At 42.6% G+C, this 18,889-nt stretch overlaps 1 protein-coding gene across 1 annotated transcript in view; it reads right to left on the reverse strand.

Annotated features, from left to right (window-relative positions):
• TMTC1 (transmembrane O-mannosyltransferase targeting cadherins 1) overlaps positions 1–18,851 on the reverse strand; it is a 245,606-nt gene extending 226,755 nt beyond the window's left edge. Inside the window, exon 1 of the mRNA XM_081818947.1 lies at positions 18,408–18,851. Within this exon, the coding sequence (XP_081675073.1) occupies positions 18,408–18,709 (302 nt within the window). The 5' untranslated portion in view covers positions 18,710–18,851. The remainder of the gene's footprint in view (positions 1–18,407) is intronic.
• Positions 18,852–18,889: the final 38 nt, after the last annotated feature.

Genomic DNA, 18,889 nt, shown 5'->3' on the forward strand with positions numbered 1-18,889 from the left:
CAGACAAAGACCCCATCAAAAAGGAGAATTTCAGACTGATATCCCTGATGAATATGGATTCCAAAATCCTCAACAAAATCCTAGCTAATAGGATCCAACAATACATTAAAAGGATCACCCACCACGACCAAGTGGGATTTATCCCCGGGATGCAAGGGTGGTTCAACATTCACAAATCAATCAATGTGATAGAACACATTAATTAATAAGAGGAGAGAGAAGAACCATATGGTCCTCTCAACTGATGCAGAAAAAGCATTTGACAAAATACAGCATCCTTTCCTGATTAAAACTCTTCAGAGTATAGGGATAGAGGGAATATTCCTCAAGTTCATAAAATCCATCTATGAAAAACCTACAGCGAATAAAAACTCCGTAATTTATTAAGTGATAAAGGTACTAGGAGAATCTTTTGTTCTAATATTTGGTCTTTGGCCCTGATTCCTGACCCAGAACTCCTAAATCTCATGGAACTCCCCAAGTGATTGGATTATCTTTTTTTCTAATAAGGTGATTCTTGGTGGGCTTCTGGATGGGGGCTGGTCACCAGAAAGATCAAGTTATGATTAGAAGCTTGGAACTTTCAGCCCTTTCCCTCCTCTATCCTCCAGGGATTGGAGAGGGGCCAGAGATGGAGGTCATTATCAATGATGCCTACTTGATGAAGCCTCAACTCAGGGTTTGGAAAACTTCGTGGTGAACACATCAACATGCTGGGCAGGCAGCACACCCCAGTTCCACGGGGACAGAAGCTCCTGAGCTTTGGACCCTCCAGACCCCACCTTAAGGATCTCGACATCTGGCTGTTCATCTGTTTCTGTCAAACCCTTCATTGTATAATAAACCAGTAAAACATTGTTTCCCTGAGCTCTGTGAGCTGTTAGAGCAAAATTTTTAACCTGAGGAGGGGTCCTAGGAACCCCCGATTTGCAACCAAGCTGGACAGAAGTGTGGCAATCTAGGGACCCACTACTTGCAACTGGTGTCTGAAGTGGGGTCAGTTGGGGCACCTGGGTGGCTCAGTCTGTTAAGCGTCTGTCTGCCTTTGGCTCAGGTCATGATTCCAGAGTCCTGGGATCGAGGCCCACATCGGGCTCCTTGCTCAGTGGGGAGCCTGCTTCTCCCTCTGCCTCTGCTGTTCCCCCTGTTTGTGCTCTCTCTCTCTCCCTCTCTCTCTCTCTCTCTCAAATAAATAAATAAAAATCTTTAAAAAAAATGAAGTGGGGTCAGTCTTGTGGAAATGGGTCTTCGACCTGGGGGATCTGATGCTAACTCCAGATAGACTGTGTCAGAATTGAATTGAATTGTAGGACACCCAGATAGTGTAGGACACTGAGAATTGGTCACTGTGAAAAAAAAACCCTACACATCTGGTATCAGAAGTATTGAGTATAAGCAGAAGAAACAGGACTTTTGAATATACAAGGATGCATCTTACTGTGATAATCATAAAAATGACAATAAAAAGAAGAGAAGACATCTAACAAGCCAAATCCCTGATGTATTTAACTGGTTCCACAGATATTATACTTTAGATCATAGTTTTGGATTACAAATTAACAGCACTGCTTTTAAAAAGAAAACAAAAGACTCATTATTTTCCCAAAGTATTTGTTATTCAACCATTTGAAAAGTAAAAAAAAAAATCATTAAAAGTGTTACTAGTATATTACCACACTTTTTGAGGTACTTTCCCCTTCCAAAAATGATACAAAATGAATCACTTTTGAGGTCTATATGTATCCTATCTGAAAATGGGCAGGTGTTATCTATATAGATGATTTGGGGGGAGGGATTGTTTTTTATTGAGTAGAGTTGACACACAATGTTACATTAGTTCCAAGTGTACAACTTAGTGATTTGACAAGTTTATACATTATGCTATATTCACAAGTATAGCTGCCATCAGATTATTATTCCTGGAAACTGGTTAGGGCAAAATGCCTGGTGTTTTAAGTGAATTCAATTAGATCCCAAAATATAAAAATGAATTACTGAATGGAGAACCACTGCAGTGCTAATTAAGGTAACTGAAAGCACCCACATGGTACCAGATACTGGCAAATCTAAGCTTTGAGACATGACTGAGAATCTAAAATTACAGGAGTTTCCCAAATATCTAAAAAGATGGAGAGTGAACTCTCCCAACTATAGACAAGTGAGCTTGAGATGAAATAATAACAAAATGATACTTGTGAGCACTGGAAAAAGAATCTCTGATTCTTTTATGGGTTCACAAAAAGGGGGTTTAACTGGTTAACATCACATTTTAATAGAACAGGGAGTGTGACAGACACATCACATCTTTATTTTAACAAAGGCATTTATCAGAATCTTTCAGAATCTCCTTGTGTACAAGATACAAGAAGATGGATTTGTAGCAAAGACAGAGTGTTGACTAATACCAGTGTCTCCTTAGATGGAGACCTTCAGTGTAAGTCACAAGATTCTGACATTATCTCTGGTCTGTCCAATATTTTTATCAAAACTCAGCGAGTTATGTAGTGTATGCTAACCAAGCTTGCAGAAAGCCTACATCTGTGAAGGAGGGTCCACTGGACTGGGAGACTAAGATTCACAACGAGCTTAAATGCTTGATATTGTTAATTAATTCTTACAGGATTAGACAGAATATGGGTAAGAGTAAAGCCCCACATTTGGACGTAAAAGAGAACAAAATACTTGCAATCCAGACTAAAATTACACACATAGTATTGTTCAAGGGCTGTTAGTTTACTCTAAACTCGAAGAGTTACTGCGTTTTGGCTATCAAACAGACCAAACTGCGTAAGTCAAACTAATTTTCATTTCAATTCATTCTAACAGATAGGTATTGAGTACCTACTTCGTGTCAGGTATGGTGTAGGGCCCGGAGATACAAAGAGAAGACATGGCATCTGCTACCAAAGAGTTAACAGCATCGTAGGAGAAAGAGAGTCACTGAACAGATAATTAATAGTTAGTCAAAGAAATCTAGCAATGGGAGAACCTACCAGGGTCAGAGACAAGAAAGAGGGGAGCTATTCTGCCTGCATGCGGGACAGGGAAGGTGGGTGGTGTCCAACGTGGGGCAGCAGCCCCTCTGGGTGGTACTGAAACACTGGAGCACCTTCATAGGAGAGCTCCAGGAAGCTGCAAGAGTGGGGAGTCTCGAAAATGATGTCTCAGGAAAGGCTTGAGGAGATGGGAAATGCTCAGCGTAGAGAAAGATGATAGAAATGATCCCAAATTCTCCAAGGGAAAGGCTCGTTGCCATATTATGGCTATATCCCTAGTATCCAGCTCAATGCCTGGTTCACGGTTGTCAAAACTAAGTGGATAAATGGACGGACGGACGGATGAATGAAGCAGTGAGTGAAGCAAAGCACTTACTCAAGTAGCTCTCAGAGTGGAAAGGAAGATCCAATAACAATGTTGCAAGGAGCCTGACCAAGGGCCAAGTATAGCCTGCAAATTGTTTTGTTTCACCTGTATGCCTTTTCTTTCTTTCTTTAATTTACCAATTTTTTTTTAAGATTTTTTATTTATTTATTTGACAGAGAGACAGCGAGAGCAGGAACAAAAGAAGGGGGAGTGGGAGAGGGAGAAGCAGGCTTCCCGCTGAGCAGGGAGCCCGATGCGGGGCTCCATCCCACGACCCTGGGATCATCATGACCTGAGCCGAAGGCAGACGCTTAACAGCTGAGCCACCCAGGCATCCCAATTTACCAATGTTTTTAAAACAGGTGATTTCACATAAAAATCTCCAGCGTCTCTTGAAATATTACAAGACCTGGCCTACATGGCTGCTTGGAAATATCTGCGTGCCCATTTAGATGGCGCAAGTACTCACAATTTGACAAAATACAAGTCAACTACTCGGAGACAGACTTCCAAGGAAGACTCTCCAAGGAAGAAGCAGTATTTAAGACTAGAACTGGTGTTTGGATAACCAGAAATGTCCATGCAGAAGCATGAAAACCAGCCCACCCTAAACACCATCTAAGAAGAACAGTCTCTCACGTTCCACATCACCCTGAATGCACTCCATCATAGTATTTACTCAGTTTTTTAAAACTCTTTTGCCATATTCCTCAAATATTATAAGCATTTTTCATGCACTGTAAAAAACTCATTTCTTTTCCTCATCGTATCCATCTCACCTAACACACAGTAGATTCTAAATGAAGTTTACTGAATGAGCAAATAAACTTACATTAAGTTGGAAGTTGAAAAAAATCACCTTTCCCTTTCAACAATAAGAATCTCTAATTTTATTTGATTTAGCCTTCATCACTAATTTAGCCTTCATCTCTAATTGAAAGCAATAGGAAATATTTTTTTTTCTTTTCAGAAAAAATCTGAATGGGGCGCCTGGCTGGCGCAGTCAGTTAAGCATCTGCCTTTGGCTCAGATCATGATCTGAGGGTCCTGGGATGGAGCCCCACATCAGACTCTCCACTCATCGGGGAGTCTGCTTCTCTCTCTCCTTCTGCCCTGCCACCACTAGTTCTCTCCCACTCAAATAAATAAATCTTTAAAAAAAAAAAAAAAAGAAGAAGAAGAAAAGAAAAAATCTGAATAGTCGTGTCTGACTGGTTGAAAGCCTTCCAGACGTTGCAAATATGACCACAAATGCCCCTCCTCCATCTGAGCTCTTCTGCCTCCCCGTAAAACTGCCCAGAAAGGTGGGGCTATAATGAGCTCACAGCAATCACAGGGCACTGGCCCCCAGAAAAGGTCACAGGGTCACACAGTGTGACACCAAGAAGTCACAGGAGGATGAGTGGGGAGGGGAGAGGAAAGCCATCGGCTGCCCCTTCCCCTCACACTCGCAGAGCCTGCAGCTCTAGATAAAGCCTTACTCTTTTTAATTTTCTTCTTTGGAAAATAGTTCTGGTTTAAAAAAACAAAACTGGGCTGTATCCCTGGAAGAGACTTCTACTATGGAATAGACTAGGACCCTTCCTCCAGGGGACCCCAGCTCCACTTAATCAAACAGCTCTACCTCAGTAAACTGGCAGACAGCTGGAACCTGCCTAAGAGGTCATGATTCTCCCCTGTGGTGACTCAAGTCTGGCTTTTGGCCCCGAGCCTGGAGTTTCCCTGGTATATAGACGAAGCACCATTTAAGAGGGCTCCATATCTACTTCATTCCTAGGGACAACGGGATTAATTAGCCACCACCAGTGGTCACAACATTCTGATCACCACTGTGTCCCTGCTGCCTATCATGGTAAATGCACTCACCTTGTCTTTGGCAGCTAAGCTCTGCCATTGGCATCTGGTACTCCAGGACCCCATCACCCCCACTGAAATCAGAAAGCCCACCTCAATCGCATCTCCCACATCACACTTGCCTACAGAAAAGAGTCAATGCGGACTTTGTCAAAGTTGCAGGTGCTCCCTCACTAATCTATTTCTTAATGCCTCAGTGGAGGGAAAATCATCTGGCCCTCTCAGGAAATGTAGTAGAGTGGTGGGAGGAAGGTGTGGGCAGGAGACATGTGATAAATGCACTGCAACATTCCTATCTCAATGAGATTTGGATTCTTTTTTCTATGTTACACCAGAGATACTTGGCATCTCAACCTCATGTAACATATGCTCCCATTGAGTCCCAGTGGTTCCCAGGATTCTGAATCCCCTGAGGTGCTAGCTACAATTTCTGATTCCCTCATCCCACCGCAAGATAATCTAAGTCAGTAAATGTGAAATGGGACCCAGAGATCTGTCCCAAGAAACCCAATGATTCAAACCAGGTGAGACTCAGAACAATGAGAGACACACATCTCAAAGCTTAAAGGAAGGCTACCTATGTTTGCCACATTTAACAGGAAAATCCAGTTTTCTCAGCAATAACACAACATACATTCTTTTCCAATACGAACGAACTACAAACCAGGGAAAAGAAAAATTTAATGTACCTTAACCATCTTAACCTTAACCATCTGTTTCTGCTATCTCAAATAACGAGTTCTCCAACACTTTCCTTGTGAGTTTCCAAAGCCCAAAACTGAGCATGCAGTACGTTCTCCTGTCTCCCCAACTGCCATTCATTTTTCTTCTTCCCCCTCTCTTGCTATCCTCTCAGCTCTCAAATGCTTATAAGTGGTTTCCATAGTCTTCTTAGATCATTCAACCAATAAATAACAACATCTGGTTTTTCTTGTTTTCCTCTAAGGCAAATCCCTTTGGCCCTTAATCATTTTGGTTGCTCTTCTTCTGCATTCCCTCTAGTATCGGGAGCAAATCAGCAAATCATCATCACTTAATGTATCAAAGAACTAAAGGATGTGATTCACAGGCACCAAGGCAAACGACAGTGCAGAGGGGGTGATTGGTGCTCTGAGACACAAATAAAATTTATGGTCATCCCATCCTCACCTGGCTATGCGGAAGCTACAGGGAGGGAAGAGGGGCTTGTCAGGAGGAGCCCACACCCATGCAAGGGGCAGTTATTGTCACTAGGGTCACATAAGTGTTCAGGGTAGCAAGTGCATCAAAGAAACGGTGGGGAAATTGAGGACAGAAGATCCGTGACCACATCTAGAAGGCAGCAGGTCCCAAAAGAAAATCTTCAAAAAGAGAGTCAGCGAATAATAAAACTTAACAGATCAACACCAGATATAATATAAATATAGAAGTATATTTAGAAGTATAATTGAGTTATCAATTTTTAGCCAATTTGTTTTCCTTTAAAGGTGTGCGTTTGGGGGGCGCCTGGGTGGCTCAGTTGGTTAAGCGGCTGCCTTCGGCTCAGGTCATGATCCTGGGGTCCTGGGATCGAGCCCCACGTCGGGCTCCCTGCTCAGCAGAGAGCCTGCTTCTCCCTCTCCCTCTGCCTGCCACTCTGCCTACTTGTGCTCTCTCTTTCTCTGTCAAATAAATAAATAAAATCTTTTAAAAAATAAAATAAATAAATAAATAAAGGTGTGCGTTTGGTAAAGTTCCTGGATGCAGGGTAATTCTGACAGTGCTAGCCAGAGTTTATGTGAGGACAAAGTCCTGCATACGAGAGCACTCCCTTCAGACACTAGCTGCAAGCTCAATGGTCCCCAGGCTATCTGCACTGCTGACCAACTGGCCACAAATTTGGGGGTTCCCCCAACTCCCTCAGGTTTGATAATTTGCAGGAATGACTCACAGAATTCAAGAAAGCATTATACTTGTGATTTTGGCTTTATGATAAAGGATACAAATCAAAAACCTGTCAAAAGAAAAGACCCATGGAGACAGGTCTGGGAGGGTCCCAAACACAAACCTTCCATGTCTTCAGGACACATCTCCCCCTCAGCTCAATGATGTATGATTACCAATCAGGCAAACTCAACCAAGCTTCAATGTCAAGTTTTTAACTGGGGTTTCATTACTTAGGTTGATTGATTCAATCAATCACTGGGCATGTGACTGAACTCAATCTCCAGCACGACCTTCCCTTTCTGGAGGTTGGAAGGTAGGGCTGGTATGTGGCTCAAAGTCCCATCTCTCTATCCTATGACTGGCCTTTCCAGCTAGCCAGCCCATGTTCTGAAACTATCAGGAGGCCCATCATGAGTTACCTCTTCCTTAGCATAAACTCAAGTGTGATCTCAGGGCCCACTGTGAGCAACAGAGACACTCCCATCACTTAGGAAATTCCAAGCGTTTAGAAGCTCCCTCCCAGGAACCTGGGATAAAGGCCAAAAAAAAATTCTTTATTCTACAGTACTTGGGGACAGAAAGTCACAGACATCATAGTTCCTTTGAGAAAGTATTTTCAGAGCCTTACACTCTATTTGATCCAACTGGGAGTAATATGTCCTGTCTACCTCACTGACTTGAAAAAAACATGGCCATTCTTTATAGACTGTAGGACACGGGCATGGATGAACTTTAGTCCCCTGACAGCAGGGTTTGGAGAAAACTCTGTGTAATTCTGAGGTTTGCCTCAGAAGTTACAGCTGCTATGTCCAGCCTTAACATTTACAGCAAGCATCCACCAACCATCACACTTCAATATGCCAAGCAAGAGGAGAATGATCCCAAAGTGCTGTGGATCCTCATTCTCTACAGAGAGTCACAGTCCCAGCAGAAGACAACAGGGAGCCACAACTGCCCCTTTCAGAATCAACACTGTCCCTTAACCTTCCAGTAGGCAGGACCCACTGGAACCCATCTCTATGTGTCCAGGAAATTCTTTGTCTGCCTCCATTTTTTTCTTTGACAGAGGAAGAAAAAAGGCAAATAAACCAAGTAATAAGTCAAGCAGACTTTTTTGTCTGTATTATAAAAGTGTAGCCCTGCCTAAATATTTACCTGAAAAAGTCAAGTGTTCACATGAGTGATTCATTCATTTATTCTTTCAACAGTACTTTATGAAGCCCCTACTTTGCATGGCAGGCACTGTTCCAGGTGCTAAGGATACACCTCATGGAGCTAACATGGTAGTGCGAGAAGAGAAAAACCAACCAACAATAAATCCATGTTGCCAGATAGCAATGAGGGCTACTAAGGCAAAGAGGGTAGAGAGTGAGAGAGTGAGGATGAAACATGGAGGACAGTCTGCCATTTTGGATCGGGGAGCCAGGAAAGGTGTCAAGGAGGAAGTGACATCTGAGCAGAGACTGAAGGTGGTAAGAGAGCAAGAGAGCACAGGTCTGGGCAAAGAGCATTCCAGAAAGTGCAAAGGTCCCAGGCAGCAGCAGGCGGGTGTCACCTGTAAAGGGCACAAGGACTCTAGAATGCTGGCAGAGGTAGAATGAGGTGCAGACTGACAGACTAGAGGTCAGGGGGGTGGCCAGGGGTCAGATCAACAGGGTCTCGGAGAACAGAAACCATTTCTCATCATTTGGAAAAGTAACAGTGCCATTAACTCTGGCATGACCAAGCATTCCTCCCCCATCCCTGCCTTTTTAAGTGGAATGACTACGTAGTCAAAGTTAGGGAAAACGTGAACTGTAGTTCCAAAGGAAGATAGAAAAGACATGTGTTAATTAAAAAAAAAAAAAAAAGATTGCTTCCAAACGTGTTTTCCAAGCCTTCGCTCAGAGACTCACCTATAAAAACCCTCATAATTCAAAAATATATTCCTCTCATTTTCCATCCTTCCTACACTGCCAGATTATAGCCTAAAGCCCATCTTACATCTAAGGTCCTTGACCCCCTCCTCTTCAGGTTTCTAAGAAAAACCTTAGTTTGCCATGCAATTTCCAGGGGCCATTTTTTTCATTCTTTTCTATAAAGTCTTTATTGCCTCCAATCATATTTTTTCCGTGACTATATCCATCACTGAACATCCTAGACAATCGAGTCAAACAATCTCCAGGTGTCTGCCATCATCAAAGACTTAGAACACAAACTTCTCAGCTTTGCTGCAATAGACTATCTCCAAACGAATTCCAAGGAGGACAAATCAAAAGGAACAGAACCAAAATGAACACACCACCATTTCTTTTAGATTTCGGGCATAGAGGCTAGAGCTGATTTTCATGGTTGGCATATCATCTGTGACTAAAAGATGCAAACTGCTGCAAAAAAAAAAAAAAAAAAAAAAAAAACCTCTCCAGATCCAAGCATTAAAATGTTGCAAATCCTTACAGCTGCACATATTAAGATATTCTATTTTTTAACTCTGACATTTCAAACCACCCACTTTCACTCTTATGGTGTATATCACCATCAGAAGCCTTCAATAAGATAAACCTTTATAGCAAACTGGTAGAATACTACGATCAAGTAGCCTAAACACGGAGAGAGACTCATTTGCCTTAGTTTCCCCATCTTTAACATGGAAAACCCCTGCTTCTTTCTTGTTGAAGGAAGCATCTCCTTGCTTCCTGATGTGGAATGGTGCTGCTAACAATCCAGCAGGAGCTCCTTCTCAAGAGGAAAGGGGCAGAGAGAAATAAAATTAAAAAGTTAAGCACCTTTTAAATCAATCAGGGCCATTTTTATGTTTGGGGGTTACGGGCATCATGGGTTTTAGTTCTGTGTCAATTAAGTGCCTACAGAGTGACTTAGCATGTTTAATGTCCTGATTCCAGAGTTAAAAACAGGTCATGGCCAGTGGAGGATAAAGAAGCAAAATAAAAAAGGCGACTGCTGCAGATTAAGTTTGCACAGATGTTTTGATTCTGCTCTACAATGGTCCAAAAATATTCCTGTGTGCCCTTGGAAATGATCTTATGAAAAGACCGAATGTAAGATTTGACTGGGAACAGAAATTCATTAGAATTCTAAACTCACTTCAAGGAGCACAGAGAGGACCATTTGTACCAGTTAAAGTTTGACTGGAGAAGCGGAAGCACCAGGAATGCTACAGCGGAAGGGATTTACTGTAGAGATCTGACCTTTCCCAACTGTGGAAGCCAGCCACACAGCCTATGCAAGCCTGCTGCTTCTGTCTGCATCGGACGTCAAAAGCCGGGGGGGCTGGCGTTCGGGAGGGAGGAAGGCTGAACTTGAAGGAGGGGAAAGGGAGGAAGGGCTGGAAGCCACGAAGATGAACTAGAATGTACCTCTGCTGCTCACAGCCTCTAAGGCCCCAGCTTTAATGATGTGAGTGGCTTCAAACAGGCTGGCGCTCGTCCCCACAGGGCTGCACTCACATCTGCACCATGATTCTAAGTAGCTATAGCACCATGATCTGGAGAGTTCCGGAGGAGCTGTGGACCTAGCTACCGTCGCACGCCAGCAGCGGGTCAGCCCGCCTGTCTGTGACAACCCACGGGAGCTGGGACAGCACCAGTACCTACACCAGCCCTCTGACCGGAAACATGGCCACCTCACTTTCCAAATCTCGGAGAAATTTCTCTTGTACAACTACAGCCTAGTGCAATACAGGGAAAGAATTTCCAAGAAACAGAGTTCCAATTTCGTTAAATTGACATAATACAAAGCCATCATATCTTGGTAAACTGCCTTCATTTTCCATTGCACCCTGCCCCACAACCTGGTAGAGCAGGCACTCTAAAAATCCACTTCCTTATTGCAATTTCAGCTGATTTCTTATTTGAGAAAAACTGATTAATATGTTTCTATGCATCCAAGTACCTTAATAGTAACAAGCATTACACATCTTTATTTATTAATTAATGTATTTATTTATTGTTTATTCTTAAGGTAATTTCTAGCTCTCAGTATGTGTGACATTCACTCAGTGAATCAAAGATAATAAATAATTTTAATAAAAACTAGCTTTGAGGGGTGCCTGGGTGGCTTAGTTGGTTAAGTGTCCAATTCTTGGTTTTGGCTTGGGTCATGACCTCATGGGTCCTGGGATCAAGGCCCCCTCCCCCACCCTTCCCATGTGAGGCTCCAAGCTCAGCGGGGAGTCTGCTTGCAGATTCTCTCCCTCTGTCCCTCCCCTGACTCGCATGTTCATGCTCAGCAAGCTCTCTCTCTAAAATAAATAAATAAATCTTAAAAAAACAAAAAACAAAAAACCTAGGTTTGAGCTTTGCACTGGGAAAGACAAGCTACAGAATTGGAGAGAGTATGTGCCAACCACATAGATGACAAAGGACTTGTACCTACAATACATAAAGAAATCTCAAAATTCAACATAAAAAAATAAAAATCCACGTAGGAGATGGACAAAAGATATGAAGAGACATTTTAACGAAGAGGATATACAGAGGGCAAATAAGCACATGAAAGTATATTTAACACCATCAGCCATTAGGGAAATGCAAATTAAAATCACAATGAGGTATCACTGTACACCTATCAGAGCCACTACAATTTAAAAAAAATGACAATACCAAATGCTGGTGAGGAAGCAAAATAACTGGATTACTCATACACTGTATGGAAAGGTCTGGAAAAGTTAATCAGTTTCTTTAAAAAACTAAATATGCAACCACCATGTGACCCAGCAGTTGCAATCCTGGATGTTTATCCCAAAGAAATAAAACCTATGTTTACATAAAAACCTGTAAATGAATGTTTATGGTGGTTTGGTTTGTAACAGCCCCAAACTGGAAACAACCCAGATGTCCTTCATCAGGTGAATGATGAAACCATGGGACATCCACACAGTGGAATACTACTCAGCCACAGAAGGAGTGAACTATTGATATGCAACAATCTGAATAAACTCCAGAGAATTATGCTAAATGTGAAAAAAGCCAATCTCAAGAGGTTACATACTATATGATTCCACATATAGCATTTTCAAAATGACAAAATTATAGACATGCAGAACAGATTAGTGGGTGATTATGGAGCAGGGTGGGGTGTTACAAATTAGGGGGTTGTTACAAATGAGGTGTTTCTAACTATGGTAAAGAAGCAGGAAGGATCCTTATGACAAAACTATTCTGTATCTTGACTGTGTGGTAATCTTGGAAATCTACATGTGACAAAACTGCATAGGACTAAATACACACTTAACAAAAATAAAAGAGTACATGTAAAACTGGTAAAATCTAAATAAAAAGCTGTGGATTGTATCAATGTCAACTTCCTGGTTGTGATATTATACTATAGTTATGCAAGGCTTTAACCCTGGAGGAAAATGGATAAAAACCTCTATATTATTATTTACAACTGTATGGGAATGTACAATTATCTCACAATGAAAAGTTGTTTGCTTTTTTTTTAATGCCAAAGACCCTATAAGAAAAGAAAACTACAAGCCAACATTCGTGATAAACACAGATGCAAAAGTCCTCAACAAAATACTAGCAGACTGAATTCAACAGCACATTTAAAGGAAAACACACCATAATCAACTGGGTTTTATCCCTGGGATGCAAGGATGGTTCGACATGAACAATTCACCTAATGTTACATACCACATTAACAAAAGGGAGGGTAAAAATTACATGATCATGTCCATAGATGCAACAAAAGTATGTGACAAAATTCAACACCCTTCATGGTAAAAAGTCTCAAAAACTAGGTTTAGAAAGAATTTACCTCAACATAATAAAGAACATATATGAAAAGCCCACAATTAATATCATACTCAGTGGTGAAAAACTGAAAGCTTTTTCTCTAAGATCAAGAACAAGACAAGGATGCCCACTCTTGCACTTCTATTCAGCATAGTACTGGAAGTCCTACCCAGAGCAATCAGGTGAGAAAAAGAAATAAAATGCATTTACACTGGAAAAAAAAAGAAGTAAAATTATCTGTTTTTATATGTTTGCATACGACACCGATCTTTTATGTTAGAGAGCCCTAAAGACTCAAAAAAAAAAACAAAAAAACAACTGTTAGAATATTCAAATTCAGTAAAGTTGCAAGATACAAATCAATATACAAAAATCAGCTGCAGTTGTATCAACTATATTTCAATAAAAAAATCAGCTGCATTTCTGTACACTAATAATGAACTATCGAAAATTAAGAAAACAATCCCATTTACAACAGCATCAAAAAGAATAAAATACTTAGGAATAAACTTAACCAAAGAGGTGAAAAACTTGTAAAATTAAAACTATAAATCATTGACAAAACAGATTAAAGAAGACACAAATAAATAGAAAGACATCCTAAGTTCATGGATCAGAAGACTTACTATTGTTAAAATGTCCATAATACTCAAAGCCAATTATAGAGTCAATGTATTCTATATTAATATCCCAATGGCTTTTTTTTTTTACTGAAATAGAAAAAAAATCATAAAATTCATTTGGAACTACAAAAAACCCTGAATATACAAAACAATTCTGAGAAAGAACAAAGCTGCCAGCATCACACTTCCTGATTTCAAACTATATCACAAAGCTACACTAATTAAAACAGTATGGTACTGGAATAAAAACAAACATACTTACCAATGGAAAAGAATAGAGAGCCAGAAATTAACCTACACATATATGGTCAAATGCTCCTCAACATAAAGGCCAAGTATACACAGCAGGGAAAGGAACAGTCTCTTCAACAAACAGTGTTGGGAAAACTGGATATCCACATGCAAAAGAATTAATCTGGACCCTTATCTTACACTGCACACAAAAATCAACCTAAAATGTATTAACAATTTAAATTTAAGACCTGAAACTGTAAAACTTACAGAAGAAAAACAGGGGTCATCATCCCAGGATCCCGGGATCGAGCCCCACATCAGGCTCCCTTTCCCTCTGCTGTCTGCCCCCCTCCCTGCTTGTGCTCTCTCTCTTTCTCTCTCTCTCCCCCTGTCAAATAAATAAATAAAATCTTTAAAAAAAAAAAAAAGAAAAGAAAAACGGGGAAAACTTTATGATGTTAGACTTAGCAATGACTTTTTAAATATGACACCAAAAGTACAAACAATAAAAACAAAATTAGGTAACTGGGACTACATCAAACTAAAAAACCTCTGTACAGCAAAGGAAGTAAGCAACAGAGTTAAAAGGCAACCTATGGAATAGGAGAAAATATTTGCAAAGCATGTATCTGATATATTATTGATACCCAAAATGCATAAGAAACTCCTACAACTCAAGGTAAAAAAAATATGATGAAAAAATGGGCAAATGGGCTTGAACAGACATTTCTCCAATAAAGATTCAGCCATAAAAAAGAATGAAATCTTGACATTTGTGACAACATGGAGGGACCTAGAGGGTATTATGCTAAGTGAACTAAGTCAGACAGAGAAAGATGAATACCATATGACTTCATTTACATGTGCAATTTAAAAAACAAAACAACCTAACAGAACAAAACAGAAACAGCCTCAGATACAGGAAACAACTGGTTACCAGAGGGGATAGTGGGGGGGAGGGCGGGGGGGAACAAGCAAAATAGGTGAAGGGCATTAAGCACAAACTTCCAGTTATAAAATAAATAAGTCATGGAGACGTAATGTACAGCCTAGGGAACATACTCAATCATACTGTAATAAATTTGTATAGTGACAGACGGTAACCAGACTTATAGTGGGGACGATTTTATAATATATAAAAACATCAAGTCACTATGGTATACATCTGAAACTAATAGAGTATTTTATGTCAATTATACTTTAAAAAAAAAAGACATACAAATGGCCAACAGGTACATGAAAAGATGCTTAACATCACTAATCATTAGGGAAATGCAAATCAAAACCACAATGAGTTATCACCTCTGTCACAACCATTAGGCTGGCTTTTATGAGAAAAAGATAACAAGTGTTGGCAAGGATGTGGAAAACTAGAACCACTGTACGCTATTGGGAACGTAAAAGGTGCAGCTCCTATGGAGAAGAGTAGAGATTCCTCAAAAAGTTAAAAATACAATTACCTTATAATCCAGCAATCCTACTTCTGGTTATAAATCCAAAAGAATTGAAATCAGGATCTTGAAGAGATATATGCACTGCCAAGTTCACTGCAGCAATATTCACAACAGTTAAGACATGGACACAACCTAATTGCCCATGATCAGATGAATGGATAAAAAAAAAAAAAGTGGGGAGTGCCTGGGTGGCTCAGTCGGTGAAGCGTCTGCCTTTGGCTCAGGTCATGATCCCAGGGTCCTGGGATCGAGCCCCGCATCGGGCTCCCAGCTCAGCGGGGAGCCTGCTTCTCCCTCTGCCTCCTCTCGTGCTCGTGCTCTCTCTCTCGCTCACTCTCTAATAAATAAGATCTTTTAAAAAAATAAAAAATAAGTGGTCTATACATACAATGAAATATTATTCAGCCTTAAAAAAGGAAATCCTGTCAGGGGCACCTGGGTGGCTCAGTCGTTAAGCGTCTGCCTTCGGCTCAGGTCATGATCCCAGGGTCCTGGGATCGAGCCCCACATCGGGTACCCTGCTCGGCGGGAAGCCTGCTTCTCCCTCTCCCACTCCCCCTGCTTGTGTTCCCTCTCTCGCTGTGTCTCTCTGTCAAATAAATAAATAAAATCTTTAAAAAAAAAGGAAATCCTGTCATATACAATAACGTGGATGGACGTGGAGGACATTATGCTAAGTGAAATAAGCCAGTCACAGGACAAATGCTGCATGATTATACTTACATAATGTATCTAAAATAGTCAAATTCATAGAAACAGAATAGAAGGATGGCTGCCAAGGGCAGGGGAAGGGGAGCCCAGGGAGCTGCTGTTCAGCAGGTATATAGTTCCAGTTGTGCAAGAGAAATAAGCGCCAGAGATCTGCTGTACCACACTGTGCCTAGAGTTAATGATATTGTATCGTGCTCCTAAGAATTTTAAATGGCAAATCTCATGTTAAGTGTTCTTACCACAATAAAAATAAATAAAAATGTTCTCGAATTCTCAAAGATTTTTATTCAAACAAACCTAGCTTAAGATATAATTAAAACAGTGTGTATATATATTTAAAAGGCCACTTTAACTTTATTTTCACCAACTACCTAAAATAAAGATCATTAAAGACATAATCTATGTAAAGTGTTTCAGGCCAATTCTTGGTTCACACTGAGTAGTTAATTAATGTGATTGTCCTTCCTTGCAACAATCTTTAGAGTTGTGTGGGTCTAGCATCATCAACCGCGCCCTCGTACATGTCCCTCTTTATGCAGCTGCACAAGAAGATCCAGTGTGGAGAAAGCTTCCAGGTCTTATTTTAATCCACACCTGTGAACATGGAAAGATGAGCTAACTTTCTCTTTCTGAAGAGACATCTACCCCTTTCCAATAGTGCTGTGTTGTTCTCTAGATTTACAACTCAATCTTCTCCAAAAAAAAAAAGAGTATATCTCACACAGCCAGTAAGATAAGACATACAAAGAGCAATGGTCTTAGACACCAATCTGCATTTTGTAACCAATGAGAACATAGTGAGGAGTTGGCCCCGCCGGGCAACTCTCCTGCCCCCTTAACCCCTGGTTCCCCCAAACCCTTGCTAACATTCCTCCTCATCAATGGCCTTGCCTCATTGTCTACTTCCTTCCCCACTCCTCTTTTCTGTCCCTGCCATCTCCTGCATGCCTGAAAAAACATTTTAGAAAGTCAAGAAGTGAAAACAGCTTCCCCATCCTCCACCAAGTGGGCACAGGCATTTGGCCCTAACCTTTTAAAATGGAAAATGCTCAGATCAAAAGTCTCCATGGCTGTTATAAACCCAGCACATATCTCATGCTGTGAGCTTCCACACCTGAAATGAACCATCATCTTTCACTGTGATAAATGAAAAGGCAGGCCAATCTAGAAGATAAACATATATATTTGTGCCATCTAAGATTTTAAGAAACATTTGGAAAACTGAGAGTACTGAGGAACTCAGTAGCTGAGGTTATCTTCCAGCCGAAAACCAAAACCACTTTTCCAAGAGGACAAATGTTTATAAAATACTCTCTTCAGAGTCAAATGTGCAATTTCCTCACCCTCTTTTAAAACACTGAATTTTCAGTGGAAGAATTAAGTCAAAAGCCCATGAATTACTGCCAACTGCTATGGTTTCCTTTTCTAAGTCATCACAGCCACCTGTCAAGAAACCGTGGACTCCTGGCCCCAGGCAAGCTTTTCAAGCTTCCTATCCCGTCTCGAATGACCATTACCATGAAGACGGGTTCATATTACACCCACTGGAAAAGGCTTAAAACACTGATGATACTGAACTAATATTATTTCAAGTTTTTGTCCGGCACATTATAAGCTTAAATGCTGAGCCAAATTACAAAGGGTTGAGTCAAGCTCACGGTGTACGAGATAGCACTCACACAAAGCCCTCCTCCTCTTCCATCCGAAGCTAGCCCGCTTTTAAATGCAAGAGAATACTCCACCGTACAAAAACCTGGCGTTCCCTCGGTTCCCTTTACACTTTATTCACACCAGAAATGCTGAATCATGACTCTGAGGTTGTAAAACAAAAACTATTTCGACTGGGACACCAGGATCCCCAGAGGATCCCACGCTCGGCCTTCCTTTGCTTTGCATCTTTTAAAATCTTAAATCCCAAGCCGTTCCGCAGACCTGCAGACTGGAAAGGCTCCGGGAGCAGCCAAAGGCTGCAGATCGAGGGAGAGCCTCCGCTCCCTCCGCTGCGCCTCCCCAAAACCCATGCAGCCCTGGCAGCTCCTGGCTCTCGTCTCTTCTCCTCCGAACGCGACCCCAAAGGGACTGATTCTCTCGCCATCAGCAAGGTTGCCCAACAGCCTCCGAGAAATTCCCAACTTGCAAGCATCCCCACCACAGCCTCCCGTCCGGAACCCTCTGGGCCCGCGCGGTCGCACTTGACCACCGTCCGGCTGGGGTGGGAGTGCGGGAGCAGCTCTACCAGCCCGCAACCAGCCCTTGCCCGAGAGACCAGCCCGCCGAGAGCGTAGACTCTTGAAAAACTCGATCCCAACTCCCAGCCCCGAAACCGCCCCGGGAGCCCAGAGAAGCGGGGCCGGGGACCGCGGCGCAGAGTGGCGTGGACAGAGGAGAGGAGGGAGGCGTGGAGAGGAAGGGGCCGCAATAAAAGAAACGACCCCCACCCCCCAGCCGGTCCCGCAACTTCTCCCAGCTCGGACAAGAGGTGAGGAGAAACGTCGGCGGCTGCGAGCGCAAGGTGAGGGACTCACTTGAAGGTGAGGACGCAGAGCGGCCGGTAGGACTTGTGGCTGGTGTTCTCGGCCATGCCCTTGCCCCAGAAGTCGTTGGTGAAGATGCCCCAGCGGAGCGGGGCTCCGGGCCGCACGTCGGGGTTGTTCACGATCGCCCACACGTCGTCGTGCACGAACTCGCCCTGCAGGGAGCGGCCGTAGCACAGGCAGCTCGCCCCGGCCAGCAGCGCCGCGGCCCCGGCCGGCGCGAGTCCGCAGCCCCGCCGCCGGGAGGGCGCGCGGTCCCCGCCGCCGCCTCGGGCAGAGCCTGTCACCACCATCGTGACGCCGCCGCCACCGCTGCCCTGGCCGCTCCCGGGCGTCTGGCATCCTCCCCGGCCGGGGCCCCGGCGGCGCGCCGCGGCTGCCCGGAGGTGGGCTCTGGCATGGTGCGGCGGCAGCTGGACCCGCCGCTGGCGCCCCGCGCTCCGCCGCCGCCTGCGCCGCCGAGTTGGCCCAGC

This window comes from Leptonychotes weddellii, chromosome 5 (genome assembly GCF_054177405.1).
Source record: "Leptonychotes weddellii isolate Sample4059 chromosome 5, ASM5417740v2, whole genome shotgun sequence".
NCBI lineage: Eukaryota > Metazoa > Chordata > Mammalia > Carnivora > Phocidae > Leptonychotes > Leptonychotes weddellii.